The sequence below is a fragment of the Argentina silus genome (genome assembly GCF_951799395.1).
Source record: "Argentina silus genome assembly, chromosome: 22".
Lineage (NCBI taxonomy): Eukaryota > Metazoa > Chordata > Actinopteri > Argentiniformes > Argentinidae > Argentina > Argentina silus.
The window spans coordinates 11,377,688-11,392,943 of record NC_139676.1 but is presented as its reverse complement, the minus strand read 5'-3'; the positions used below and the strand labels follow the sequence as shown (position 1 = coordinate 11,392,943).

The window sequence follows — 15,256 nt, the reverse complement described above, 5'->3', positions numbered from 1 at the left end:
TGAGGAGCATTCGCAACTCGTGCTTAATATTCATAACTAATAATATGAATATTCATAACTAATAATATGAATATTCATAACTACATCAAGATCACACATTAACATTACTCTGACTTAGATGTCTTCATCATACAGTATGGTCACAGCCAATGGTGGGGGTAAAGAATTACAAAAGTATTTGAGTAATATATTACTTTGATGACTAATGCAGTAATATAACGAGTTACTGTGTTCAAATATTGTAATATTATTACTGTTACTTTTTGAAGTAACGTGTCAGTTACTTTCAGAATCATATCTGTTATATATATATATATATATATATATATATATATATATATATATATATATATATATATATATATATATATATATATAAATTCATTTGGGGGGGGGATTAATTATCATCAAGCACACAACTCGATCAAACAATGGTTTGGAAAAGTACTAAAGGAAAATCGACACCTTCACTCATCTGATGCAGGCAGGCCTACTCCTTATCAGATTATATGCCTTACCCTTACTGCCTACCTGTTTACCGAACCCTGTTTTTGGAAAGTAAAGTCTATTCTTTTGATTCAAGATTTTTGTCTCCGAGTCGTGCGTTTGAGTCTTCTGCCTGCCTTCTACAGTCATTACAGCTTGTCTCCTCACACAACCTGCCACCTTGCGGGTGTGTGTGTGTGTGTGTGTGTGTGCGTGTGTGCGTGTGTGCGTGAGTGCGCGTGTGTGCGTGTGTGTGTGTGTGTGTGTGTATGTGTTACGTACTCTGACTAACTCCCCATGTGCTCGTCTCTTCTTAGAACCTGCGGGGGGGGCTGGGGGGGGGGGGGTGCTAGCTGCTGGAGGTGCTAGCTAATTAAAATTAAAATGGCTTCTCTCACACTTGTACAGGCTGTGTTATGTAGGATACAAAGAAGAACAAATGTCTCCAAATGTCACTTGCACCCTAGACACCTGCACCCTAGACACCTGCAACCTTGACACTTGCATCCTAGACACTTGCACCCTAGACACTTGCACCCTAGACACTTGCACCCTAGACACTTGCACCCTAGACACCTGCATCCTAGACACCTGCATCCTAGACACTTGCACCCTCGACACTTGCACCCTCGACACTTGCACCCTCGACACTTGCACCCGGGAACCTACAGTCATGTTAGGTCACACTTTATAGAGTATTACATTTGCCCCTTACACCTGTGTAATAACTCTGTAATTACAATGTTGTTCCTGGAGAAAATATTGGGTTCTTACATAGGTAAGGGGGCAAGTTAAATGTTACCGTAGAATGTGCCTTGAGTCTGTCTTTGTTTCTACAGTAAAACATCCATTGAATCGAGCAAAACACAAAGACAGCAGGGTGAAAATTGGAGCAGAGAGGAGGAGAGGAGGAGAGGAGAGGAGGAGAGGAGGAGAGGAGGAGTGAAGGGGCACTGACTTTAAGGACAGTGACTTTAAGGACAGTGACTTTCATCTACTTTAAGAGGTATGTGTTGGAGGAGGAGAGGAGCGGAGGATGAGGAGAGGAAAGGAAAGGAAGGAGGAGAGAAAGTCAACTCTCATCACTAATCAAAAAGGGCTTATGCACAAAGCTGCTGAATCACAGGAGGGGAACCAATGGGAGAGGGAACAGATGAAGCCCAAAGAAATTGGGAAGGAGAGACTCAGCCCAAAAACCCTGCGGGACACATGAAGACTAGACTTGAAATATTGACTTGTTTTTGAGTGCTTGAGTCACGTAAGGCCAAAACAACAACACAGGATGACAGTTAAACCGCAAAAAGCTGGTTTTAATGAACACAGGTTTAAATGTTGGTATCACCGGCGGTACCAAAGGACCGGGGCTGGTGGTCTGGGTCAAGTCCTGTAAGTACAGAGCCTCAGTAGCATCCATTGTTTCACTCTCTCATCCTAGGTAGGTAATACATTCCCTTCCATTATTGACTACAACAGCTCTATCACTACCGCTCCAAGCCAAAAGGTGATGGATTCCATAGGTGAAATTAAATGTATACGACACCTCCCAACAACCAAAGGAGAAGATAACCATCCCCCACACACAAACAATGGACCACAAAACAATCTCGGCGTATGTTGCTGTTTTATCACAGTTCATTGATCCAGGTTTGTTTGTTGTGGAATGAGCCTAAAAGGATTTGAGTGTTGTTCTGTATCTAAGGTGCCCTGAAGCACAATGGGATAGATACTACAGATACTACGCTCTGTGGCTTAATTGACCTGTACCTTCATCCGGATAACAATGTTACGATCCCATAATGTTGATGGTGAGGAAAGATAGGGGTTTGATTTCTGGATCGAATGTTTGTTTTCCCAGCTAATCGAGCGTGTGACGTTGCTTTTCCGAATCACATTTTCTCTAGGATCCTCTTAGCCTAGTGTACTGTACAGGGAAGGAAGGGACAATAAACAGATGATTTGACTGTACTTAGGGAAGTCACATGACATAATTGGCAGGACCTTTGGTCGACGGGCCTCACATGTGACCTCAGAGACCGAAACATCGGCTTTATGACGTTTCCATCTTTTACTCGACTACAATGAGTCGGAACTGCAGAGGAAACCATGGAAGACAAATACAATATGATCATTTGGAAGGTGTCCAAGCACCATAGCAACCATAAGCCAAAAGAAAATGGATTTTCCATTATTGGTAATGTGTCCTAGCCTGACAGATGTGTGACCATGTTGTGAAGGACAGAAGAAGACATTAGCAATGGAAGGAGGTAGAACATGCATGTGCATGCACGGATCATTGATATGACGAAGATGATGATGGACGATGATGATGACTGTGATATTGAAATGATATTCATTCTTTGGCCAGCATCAACAGGTTCTGCTTAATTCGAACCTTGCGATTATGTGGTACGTGCATTAGTGTGGCCACTAAGCGCCCCAGATTTATTTATTTTTTTTATTTAAAAAAAAAAGGTGTTCTCTTACTGCGCAACCAAGAAGTGTACTGTAGAATCTTTGAACGAGGGCCAGCAAGATTCAGACCAGTCCAACGTGACCCAGCTCTGAAGCCCCATCTCAGCCCGTCAATCTACAAATACCAGCTGGCAGGAGAGGGGGGGGGTACTACCAGGACACGCTGTCAGCCTTCACAGCAGGGCAGAGCGACTAACACTATCAGACACACACAGGCTTTCAAACACAGAGGTGGATCTATCTACTGCCAGACCCAGGGGACCAGGTTAGGTAATACAGATATCAAAAGGCAGCGGACAGCTCAGGACTACTCATCTGGAAAAAAGGAAAGATAGAGATAAGAAAATCCTTTTGAAGCCTATAGACCATGGGGAGTTGTTGTGTGAGTTGTTCAGGGGTTGTGGGATTGTAAAGCAATAGTATTCTGCCAGAGTTTCCTATAAAAGAAAGTAGGCCCTATGTTGCTTCGTATTTATGAGTGAAGGCTGATTGAACGCTGTGTATTGTATCGGCAAGTTGTGTTTACTTCCTAGCGGATCAGACAGACAGACAGACAGACAGATAGCACTGAACACTTCCACTATACACAAGAGGCTATTGGCCTTCAGTCTATTTACTGACGTCGATACAGCAGGGCACTCATAATAGCAGGTCAGACATCCCTGTGTAACACAGGCCCCGGAGCTTGGATCAATTTCAATTACATCTGACAGATTGATGTAGATAACCAGAGAACTGAGTTCAAACCCTTCTCAATATACAGTACCAGTCAAAGGTTTGGACACACCTTGCCAAGAGTGTGCAAAGCTGTCATCAAAGCAAAAGGTGGCTACTTTGAAGAATCTACGATTATTGACGTCCAGGTTTAAACAAATATAATACTGTTCTGTTGACCTAAATAATCACCGGAGCGTCTTGTCAGTGAAGTTTCCTGTAAAATGTATCTCTGTATGTTCCAGGAATGAATGCTATGATTGTAAATTCATGTTCTGGTAATGATCGTAAATTCATGCTTGGGTAATGATCGTGAATTCACGCTTGGGTAGTGATTGTAAATTCATGTTCCTGTAACGATTGTAAACAAATGTCTGCATTAGGTTTGTAATCTGAGGAGAAGGACCATGTGGCTCCCCCCAGGACATGTGAGGCCTGAATGGACCCTCATACAAAGGGGAAGGAACTGTACAATAGTACATTGCCTTTGAAGAGGAACATTAAACAGTCAAGGAGCAGCAGCACGGGGGCAATTAGACAGACCGACTACGTGGCATGAAACAGCTGTACCTCCACATACTTTATAATTCAATTGATCTAGACGCTGACAACATTGACATGGAGGGACGTGTACTGTAACTATACATATATGTCGAAAGCCATAGGTTCTGCAAAACGAGCTTCTTCTCACATCAAAATAACATGATACGCTATTTTCCAAGCAGATGTCTCCATCAGCAGTGCCTAACAGTACAGTGAGTGCATAGATTTTTGTACACGTGGTCCCAGTGGGAAGTGAACCCACAACCTTCGTGTTACGAGCGCCATGCTCTAGCAGCTGAGCCCCATGCCTAGCAGCCCTGTTCTAGCCTGCATGCCGTAGTGAATACAAAACACCCTGATACATCTTCCAACCCCCAATGATAATGACATGATGCAGCAAGTCTCTCCCATCACATACCATTTCCTGGTAACGGCCCTGTGTCGGCATCTCCCTCTGAACACATTGATGGCTTTTGGAACGTTCACAAAGGTCACCGGAGCTGACCTTATTTGGGCGCACATTCGTATTCCGTAATGGGATGTATGAGAATGGGACGGTTCATCAATATAGCCCACGGTGTTGACAGGGCAAGGGTAAATAATTTGTGTGAACATGTAACTCATCTTCTGTAAGACAGACGGACATGAACTGTTGAGTTCAACCATTTAATCCTGTACCGGTATAGACCTCTGATATTATGTTTTATATACAGACCTTTATACAGTAAATTTGTCGAGAGTGTATAACACAAATGTTGTGTTATACACAATACTTATGTAATGTGCGCCAGTGTGTGTTCCTTCATGTGATACACTAAGATGACTTTTTTTTTATATTGACTTTTTTTTAATATTGATTCTGCATGGTAAATGCTTGACTCTGACCCAGGAAAAATAACATTGTGTCTTCAATCTATGGTCCTCTGTGGCTCAGTTGGTAGAGCATGGCGCTGACAACGCTTAGGTTGTGGGTTTGATTCCCGCTGGCACCATATATACTGAAATGTAATGTATGCACTCACTGCAGTGTAAGTCGCTTTGGATAAAAGCGTCAGCTAAATGGCATTAGCATTGTTATGCTAATACTTATGTTAGTATGTGCAGAGTGTTCTTTCATGTGATGACTTATGTACTAAGATGACTTATGCAAATATTGACTCTGTATGGTAAATGCTTGACTCTGAACCAGGAAATTACAGTGCAGTAGAAAACCAAACCAGCTGTCCTGGCTCTGGCATAACTTCATCACTGCAATTACTTTTGCTGTTAGATTGAAAGCAATACCAGTGCCAAACAACTGGTCCTATTGTCTTCCAAACTAATAGTAGTTTTCAGTAGCTCAATAAAAAAAAAACAATGGCCATATATATTCTTAAAGCGAATTGATGATGTTATCCATTTACATTTACATTTATGGCATTTAGCAGACACCTTTATCCAAAGCGACTTACAACAAATACATTTGTCTAAGTAAGTGAATCATCTGTCATCAGTCATCATAAGAAAAAGTAATCTATGCTAGGACCAGGGGCTAATGGCAGTCACAATGCTAGAAGAAGGAACAATTACTTCTTTTTTTGTACAGGAGGGCAGTGGGGATGAAGAGGTCTTTAGGTGGGACAGTTAAGATGTAGCCTAAAGAGATGGGTCTTCAATCTACGGCGATAGATCCTCTCGAGTATTTACCCTGTAGATTATTTCCCTCTCTTGTGCACACAAACAGTAAACACAGAGTAAGATATCTCCCATCCACCAGGCAGATCTTCCCTCTGAGGTGTGTGAGTTAGCTCTCTGAATGATAATCAGTTCCTCGCTCGCACAGCATTTTCCATGCTCCAGTAGAGCTTGTTTATACACCTCCAGTCTGACATCACCTCTTTTCCCCTCTGCTGAATCTCTCCCTCCCGTACTCCAGTTTGCATGCAGCCGCGCAATTGGCCGCTCGGATTTGTACACTCTGCTGTGTGCTGATTGGCCGGTGCCGGGAGAGGCCGTGGAATCCCTGCGACCAAAAACAGACATAAAAAGGGAGTGTGCAGAACCGCCGAGGCAGACAAGCACAAAGAAGAGACATCCCAGGGCACTGTCACAGACGTCTGAGAACACGCAGGTGTCAGAGAAGTCAAGAAACCTCTTACTTCACAGTCTGTACAGTCTACTGTGCACTCAGTGGTGTGTGACCGTTGAGCTGTTTTTCAAAGACTTCAGAACTTCAGAAGAATTCGTCTGGCTGTCCTTGACTGTCTTGTTCTTCAGCTGAGACGACAGAGGATAACCGAGAGGACCTTTAGAAAGTGACTGAAAGGCAGAGAAGAGAGCGAGGACCACTATGTCTCTGGAGGTAAAGGAGAAGACCCATGTCCGCCTGGTGTTCCTGGGCGCCGCGGGAGTGGGCAAGACCTCCCTGATCCGCCGCTTCCTCCAGGACACCTTCGAACCAAAACACCGGCGCACCGTGGAGGAGCTGCACAGCAAGGAGTACGACATCGGCGGCGGGGTCAAGGTCACCGTGGAGATCCTGGACACCAGCGGCAGCTACTCCTTCCCCGCCATGCGGAAGCTGAGCATCCAGAACAGCGACGCCTTCGCCCTCGTCTACGCCGTGGACGACCCCGAGTCCCTGGAGGCCGTCAAGAGCCTCCGCAACGAGATCCTGGAGGTCAAGGAGGACAAGTACACGCCCATCGTCGTTGTGGGCAACAAGTCGGACCGGGGGGGCGAGAGGCAGGTGGCGAGCGACGACGTCCTCTCGACCGTAGAGATGGACTGGAACAACAGCTACCTGGAGGCTTCAGCGAAGGAGAACGCGAACGTGGTGGAGGTGTTCAGGGAGCTCCTACAGCAGGCTAACCTGCCCAGTAGGCTGAGCCCAGCGCTGAGGCGACGCAGGGAGACCTTCCCCAAAGACACAGGGATCAGGCCCCCCATGAACAAGACCAACAGCTGTATCATCTCGTAGTGGGACGGGGCGGCGGGAGAAAGGAAGGGTGTGAACCCGTGTTGCTCAACAGAAAGGGAGAGAGGGAGGGAGAGATAGAGAGGCTATGGGAGAGAGACTTGACCACGGTCAGACAGGCTGTCTGCAGAGCTGAACTGAACACCCAAACACCTCTGACTTGTTCCACTCCGAGCCAAGCGATGGCGTTGATACAGGAGGAGACTGAGGAACATGAAGGGTATAAAACGGGGACTTGATCCACCTTGAGGGAGCTTCTTATGGGGGTGGGAAGGTAAGGGTTCAGAGGAGAAAAGGAAAGTGATTTTCTTACTTGTAAAAATGTGTTGCTGCTTATTTGGTCAAATGCTGCTGATGTACAAGTTTAGATCAATGTGTATAGCTTTTGTATTCAGTTGGTGTTTTGCAATGTGCATTTGACGTTATCTTGCAATAATAGGACATTTGACTGTTTATGTTGCAAAAAAACAAGAGTGTATTTATTGAATCAAAAGGCAAAATGTGCATATTATATGCTGGGGTTTGTGCAAAGTTTATGCATTTATGTAATATACTTGTTCAATTCATCTGTAAATTTGCCAATAGCACATCCTTGTTTACAAACAAAATACTTTACTGCTTGTATCTGAGTTCATTAATTTGCTATTGAGCGTGACTTGATTAATGTGTTTGTAAAAAGTGGTCAAATGTAAATGTGTATACTCAACATGCACTTTTCGTTTTTAACATGAACATGAACATGTTTTATATTGGGTTTTTTAAATCATGTCTTATTCTAATAAACATTTTGTTTTACCATGTGCTCATTTTACATTTGTAAATGGATTGTTGACAGAAAAATCGGAATAAAAATGTACACACTAACGTGACATTGTCCTGTGATGAATGCATTCAGAGATCAACATATGGAATGGAACATATGGAATGGAACATATGGAATGGAACATATGGAATGGCTAGAATGGATACGACGACTTCATGGGAACACAGCTGGATGAATGACACCTGTCAATCAAGTACTCGATGGACCGAACTGACCGAACATTAAATGGGCTGAACCCTAGTTGCCTGGTGGTAGTCAGGTACAAGTTCAACAGGTTTAGTCTACTGAACATTAAATAGTAGCAGATATCAAAATGAGATTGACATGCTTTAATGGAAGTCATAACTAAAGGTGGCACGCAACATTGCAGAAACCGACAAAGCTGATAGAGATAGCCCGCTGATTAAAACCACCTGTTCACATTATTCGATTGTGGTTTTAAACATTAAAACGTCATTCCAAAAGTAGAGGTCGAGTCATATTTTGCATTATGGTTCAAACTTATACATTTCGGTTTGGCTGCTTACCGTGATTATTACGTTGAAAAAGACAGCTCCGCACGTATTCTTGAGAAAAGGGAAAACCGAAATTCACCGAGATTAAAATGAAATGTAGCTAGCTCAACGTCGCCCTCTGTCGATAGTTTTCTGTCACTGCGTTTCCATCAAACGACCAGTTTATTCACTGGGCCTACTGCTTTATAAGTGAAAATAGTTCAAGGAAAAGAAAATGTTTTTCTTTGGTGGAAGAAATGGTGTTTAATTGGCTAAATGGTGTTTAATTGTCTAATTACCTGCAGTACAGCAAAGAAGCACGTGTGTCCATAGGCAACTGTATGCAAACTAACACTCGCACTTTAACACAGTTTCTTACCACTGACAAACTTCGTATCTCAGAATAGCTTGCCTGTGCACAACCGTTTTTCCGACCAAACGTTTCTCAGAAAGGAAGCATTATGGCTTGTAAATAGTGTCTTGTTCATGATCTTTTCAAATACATTCCCCCATTGTTCTAGGCTTATATAGCTAGCAACCAGTACATATCTGAGGGATTATGTGTACCTCTATGTAAACTCAGATACATACATGTGTATTGGCTTTATCTGTAGCCTTTATCAGAAGCTCTCGTAACACATGGAAAAATCTGTCGGTTTTTATTGAAAAGTATATATACACACACAATGTATATTGCAACCTCTCAGACATAACAACATACTGTATAAAGATAAAAACTGATAAAACTGATAAAAAAACAAATCAGTTAACACCAGGGCAGCAGTCTCTTACATACATAAGTACTGTACAATACAATAATGAAATCAGTTAGATTTTAAATGTACACCACATTCCAAACACACGCAATACAATACCATACAGTAGTACCCAGCACAGTCTGCACACAGACAGCTGTGGTGGGGGCCCATGTGTTTCCCCATCTCTCCATCAGATACATTGCTTCCTGTTGCATATGAGGAAGTGGCCTGTTAGACGTTTGCTCTCTGGTTCCCCCTTTTTGTCCAGATGAAACACTCTTCCGTACTCTCCCCCTGTTCATTCACAGAATGGACGCCAACAAGGGAAGGCCACATCACACACGAAGAGTATAACAGGTGTGTATGCTTTCATAGCTGGGACACTAGTGTTACTCCATACAGTGAAGAGCTTTGGAATACTTGGTAATGCCTAAAAGTGATTTTCTCATATACAATGTGTGTTGACTGAATACAGTAGGCCTACATCAGGTTATATTGTAGTATTACATCATGTACTAATCTTTACTACTGTGTGCTAGATACTGAAATGAACTAGTTGTAGTAGTGCTAGTATTAATAACCACAACTAGTAGTGTTGCCTTGAAACCAGTCAAAAGGTTTATCATGTCCTCAGTATTCTAAATGATGAGTCAGTACTCAAAAGCCCCACATGAAGTGACATTGAAATTAAATTGTTTTTTTTGGCTTGCTTTCTCTCGTAGAAAACAACAGGAACCCAGTGGAAAGGTGTGTCCTGTTCTCAGTATCTTCTGTCCATGTGTCTTTGCCTCTTGACTTGGTCAAAGCTCCTCAGCTGGTGTTCTAGAGAATCCTGAGGCGTTTAGAACAAGTTCAGGGTCCTTGACTCTATCCAGAGAGATTATTTGTCACATTCACAAGTAGCTACATTTTCAACATTGCAATTGAATTTTAGGTAAGATAAATCAACAATATTGGCCTAATACAGTATACTACATTTTCCTTTCAAATCTAAAGTTCAAATGATGTAATGAATTAATGAATTATATGTAATTAAAGTGAGCATATCACTTAAACACTGAACAAAAGAGTGACACAGTACAGTAAGCAATACTGCAGTAACACAGTATTCAACTAGTATCCTGGAATAAAAAAAATGCAGAAGTACCTGAAGTTTTAGACATTGCAATTGAATGTGATGTAACCAGGCTCATTCATGTGCTGTAGTCTAGCCCATAATAATAATAATAATAATAATAATAATAATAATAATAATAATAATAATAATAATAATTTATTACTACTATACTTCAGACATTGTCAGACAGAATGTCTGTGACTGTAGCATCTGGCCTTTGCTTTGCTTGCACCGTTCAGGCTCCTAAATGTAGGTTGTGGTCTCGGACCTCCTTTTAGCCGCTAAAACTATAGCCACATTCTAGCAGAAGTGAAAATGCAAGATGATATCTTAATTTCGCAGGAAATGCTATACGGAACTGTGCTGTGCAAACACGGGTGAGTGTGCACAGGTACCCTGGAGTATGGAACTGAGCAGTAGCTGAATCAGATTACCAAGGCTGGAGAGCAGAGGGCACACTCTGTGACGTCAGACAGGTTTTAGTTGCACATAAAACACAGAGAAATAGAAACATGGCAACATATTTTAATGTTAGTTTTTAGATTTCCTACACATCCTCTTCTAGTTGAGAGAGGCGGCACACGCACGCACACACACACACACACACACACACACACACACACACACACACACACACACACACACAGACACACGCACGCACGGACGCACGCACACACACACACACACACAGACACACGCACGCACGGACGCACGCACACACACACACAGACACACACACAGACACAGACACACACACACACACACACACGCACACACACACACACAGACACACACAGAAGAGCTGATGATCATGTTAGGGCTGTCTTTCTACTACAGGCATTGGTACTGCCCTCTTTGACACAAAACAATCCCTAGTCTAGTAAAGAAATGAGAGAGGACAACTGCATTGAACAGAAAACAGCAATAATTGTTTGACCGAAATGGCAGGGGTAAGGCTCTTTTTGCATGTCCAAATTAATATGCAAGGTCACCATTATTACCATCATAATTTTGACCGATTCAATGCACAAGCTGTGGTAATGAATGATTTGTTTAGATCCCAGCTATTCAACACAACTAGGGCATAATATATCAATACAGTTGAGACCATTATCCCTGGCATCAGTGTCTTGAAGTGCAATTTATTACCCACATTATCCTTGTCATCAATGTCAGTGGCATTCGCCAGCCATATTATCCTAAATAAGCAGACCTAAAGAGTAGGCTCCAGTGACAAAAACAACATCTCACTGTGCCGCAAAACATTGTCTTCAAATGAATATGTAGTTCGGTTTCAGTTGGTCTGGAAAAACGTTGCAAGAATCCGTGCCAGAGTTACAGATTGCATTCTCGTGATATACAGAAGGTTTATTTGTGTGAATATTCAATATTAGACTTTAGGACAGACTCAGAGTGAAAGTGAAAGAGAGGTGTTGGTATGGATGGCATGTAAAAGCTGTATGGTCCAACTGGTAAAACAGGCTGCAGGCTGTAATGAGCCCTTTTGCGTTTTAAGATTAAGAAATAACAAACAATAACATTGTTTATTCATAGAGCATTTTTCTGACAGGTCTATACAGTACAGCGTAGTTAAGAGCAACATTTGAGAGGGGTGTAAGAAAGCAATATCATATGGGGCTAGTTTTCCGAAACCAGGTTAACCCTAATCCTAGACTAAATACCATGCTAAAAAAAAAAAAAAGGCCAGCAGCAGGCTTAATCTGTGTCCGGGAAACCATCATATGTACAGTACATATTTACTGGTAACTGTAACGGGATTGTGTCTTTTGGAAGACTCAAGGTCGGACGCCACCTGCTGTTGCTCCGAGGAAGATACAAAGGCATCCAGGTGGTCAGGACACTCAAGAAGGGCCTCTGGTTCTGGTTAAGGTAGTTCTGCTCATTTTCTGATGTTGTATCACCATTTCATCCCTACTTTTGCACTGATGGAGACAAGAGGCTCCCCTCTATCTCCACCTTACATACACTCAACAAAGGGTTCCAAAAGGTTCAGATGGAGAACAATTTTGGTGTTAAAGTAGAAACTCTTTTCTAAGAGTCGATGCAGTGAAGTTCTCTTTTTTTCAGAGGGGAGACGAAGAGGACAAGGACAAACAGCTGGTCCTTCGTACTCCTCTTCAGACACCTGCAATCTATTCTGGGCCCAGTAACAACTTCAATCCTGTCTATGAGGAGGTTTTGATGACAGTTCGTACGGTAAGACAACGAGAGGGAGTTTGATAGGCAAGGTCACAAATAAACCCACAAAATACTGCTCACAAATAAATAGGTCACAAATAAATCTAAATAGCCTCATGGATTTTCACTTCATATGTGAAACACTCTAGCATTCAATACCTGAAAAAACAAAACCTCCAACCAGTGTCTTTTATATAAGGGTAAACAAATTCCCTTCATATTTCTTATTTTAGGTCACAATTCAACGACAGAAGTATGATAATTGCATGAAGCCTCCTTCTCTGCCACCAGCCAGGCATGTACTGGCTATAAAAGGCCCTGTCAGAAAAGATTCAGTATGCAGCCTGGATGAAAAGGAAAAAGAAGAACAGGATGACATGGTATTATGTGGCTGAAACAATATCACACACACACAAACGGAACAAACTACTGCTAAATCTACACTGCACAGAAAATAACCACGGATGACATTTAACTCAAAGCTTTTGTCTCACATTCATCTTCTAATTTCTCAAATTCATATTTCTATTCCTTTCTCATATTAGGATCTGGTGGGTTGGTGGAAAAAAGTGCAGTCTGAGTGTGAGCGCCGCAGTTTCTGTTTTTTAATCATAATATAATCATTCCATAAGATATATTTATGTATATTTTGCTTTTCCGCCAATCTGTACTTCACTAACTGTGGTGTGCTGGTGTTTTAGCGTGGGACGACCTGTCAAAAAACCCTCAAATCAGAGAGAAGGGAGAGGCAAAGTGAGTTCATATTCATGAAGCAACATGAGGTTGTTCACACTTCATAGTACATGGCACAACGCAGGCGACAGTGGGATTGACGCATAACATTGCATTACACATTGCCTTTATGCTCTTCTTGATGCTAATGCACTGTAATTATGACTGTCTAGAATATTCACAGTGAAAGCCAAGCGGGTCCAAAATGCCATGAAGGTTTACAACCTCCTCCTGACAATGCATGGTGAGACCCTGAAGAACCACATCTCTGACCTGCTCAGCGTCGCGGACAACCTGGACAAGGTGCAGTAGCCTACTGTGACTCTACACCTACTGTGACTCTACGCCTACTGTGACTCTATGCCTACTGTGACTCTACGCCCACTGTGACTCTACATCTACTGTGACTCTACGCCCACTGTGACTCTACACCTACTGTGACTCTATGCCTACTGTGACTCTACTCCTACTGTGACTACACCCACTGTGACTCTACGCCTACTGTGACTCTACACCTACTGTGACTCTACACCTACTGTGACTCTACACCTACTGTGACTCTACTCCTACTGTGACTCTACGCCTACTGTGACTCTACACCAACTGTACGTGTTTGTAATGCCTTTGTTTTTGATGGAAGTGCTGTGAAAATCACATCTCTCTTGGAATCATTAAAGGATCATTAAAGAACAATTCATTTCAGTTCAATTTGATTCACGTGGTTTCAGCTCAGTTCAATTCAATTCATTCAATTCCATCTCATTTAATTCAATTCCATCTCATTCAATTCAATTAAATCAATTCCATCTCACTCAATTCAATTAAATCAATTCCTTCTCATTCAATTCAATTCAATCAATATCCATGTCACTCAATTCCCTTTTCGAATCAAGGTGTCCAAGGGGACCAAGATCGCTGGCATCACAGGCGGAGCCACGGGGGCTGTTGGCGGGGTGGCGGCCATCGCTGGGTTGGTCCTCGCCCCCGTTACATTCGGGGCCTCGCTGGCCTTGACAGCGGTCGGGGTCGGAGTCGCTGCAGCCGGAGGGGTCACCGGGGCGTCCGCGGCCATCGCCCACAAAGTGAGCAGCTTGAATTGAATTTCAAAGGTCTATCAAATCGCCAGTACACATTATAGCGGGAACAGAACTGTATTGTTGAAAGTGAATGAGACTGGTTGCACAGAAGGATAAGTGATCATTTCGTTACAGAAATCAGGAAGCAGGGACCCCCTAGCCCCTAGACATTGGAGGCCAACCGTTCCAACGGTTTCATCCCCTTCCAATCACGAGTTTCACTCAGACCGAAAAGAAAAACAGCACAACCTGTCCAATCCCCTTCTTCGTCTCGTTCCAGGTGAACAGCACTCAAGACAGGAAGAAGATCGAGAGGATCTTGGAGGATTACCAGGCCCAGATGGACGACATTGACGGCTGCCTGAGGTTCATCAAAGTGGGCATGGAGCACCTGAGGCAGCACAACATGGCCACCCTGATGGGTGTCGACCCAGAGCTTGTGAGGGTGGTGAGAGTGGCTGGGGGGAACGCCAGGGCTATAGAGGCCAGCAGCAAGGCGGCAGGCGTACTGGAAGGCTTCACTCTGGGCCTGGATATCTACTATAAGAAAGGGAAGAAGAGCCAACAGCTGAAGAAGGGCTTGGCGTCGGCGTTCGCCATGAAGATCCGTAAGGTGGCCGAGCAGCTCAACAGTGGGTTGGATGAGCTGTTTCAGGTGAAGGAGTCGTTCAGGAAATGAGCGCAGATTGAAAACCCATCTCTTCAGGCTACATATTAACAGCCCCTCCTAAAGACCTCTTCACCTCCACTACCCCCCCGTACTAACCCTATCCCATACCCTCGAGACCTCTTCACCCCCACTACCCCCCTGTACAAGTTCTCTCCTGTTAATAATATTTTATTTTTTTTACCAGCTTTGCTATACATGCTGGAGTTTCTGATTCAG

General features: G+C 43.2%; 2 protein-coding genes across 3 annotated transcripts; both read left to right on the top strand.

The window, feature by feature from the left end:
• Window positions 1-6,544: 6,544 nt before the first annotated feature.
• LOC310821408 (GTP-binding protein Rhes-like) lies at window positions 6,545-7,174 on the top strand (the record flags this gene model as incomplete). Its single annotated transcript, XM_083693434.1, has 1 exon — window positions 6,545-7,174. The coding sequence occupies one exon, from the start codon at window positions 6,545-6,547 to the stop codon at window positions 7,172-7,174; it is 630 nt and encodes a 209-aa protein (XP_083549560.1).
• Window positions 7,175-11,031: 3,857 nt separating this feature from the next.
• LOC310821480 (apolipoprotein L3-like) lies at window positions 11,032-15,212 on the top strand. 2 transcript variants are annotated; one of them, XM_083693548.1, is made up of 9 exons: window positions 11,032-11,313; window positions 12,158-12,253; window positions 12,452-12,580; window positions 12,796-12,942; window positions 13,108-13,144; window positions 13,264-13,315; window positions 13,468-13,597; window positions 14,188-14,376; window positions 14,651-15,212. In XM_083693548.1, exons 1-9 carry the CDS (start codon window positions 11,305-11,307, stop codon window positions 15,047-15,049), a joined length of 1,188 nt encoding a protein of 395 aa, XP_083549674.1. In that variant the 5' UTR covers window positions 11,032-11,304; the 3' UTR covers window positions 15,050-15,212. The 2 variants fall into 2 exon arrangements, with proteins under 2 accessions (XP_083549674.1, XP_083549675.1); XM_083693549.1 differs by lacking the exon at window positions 12,452-12,580.
• Window positions 15,213-15,256: the final 44 nt, after the last annotated feature.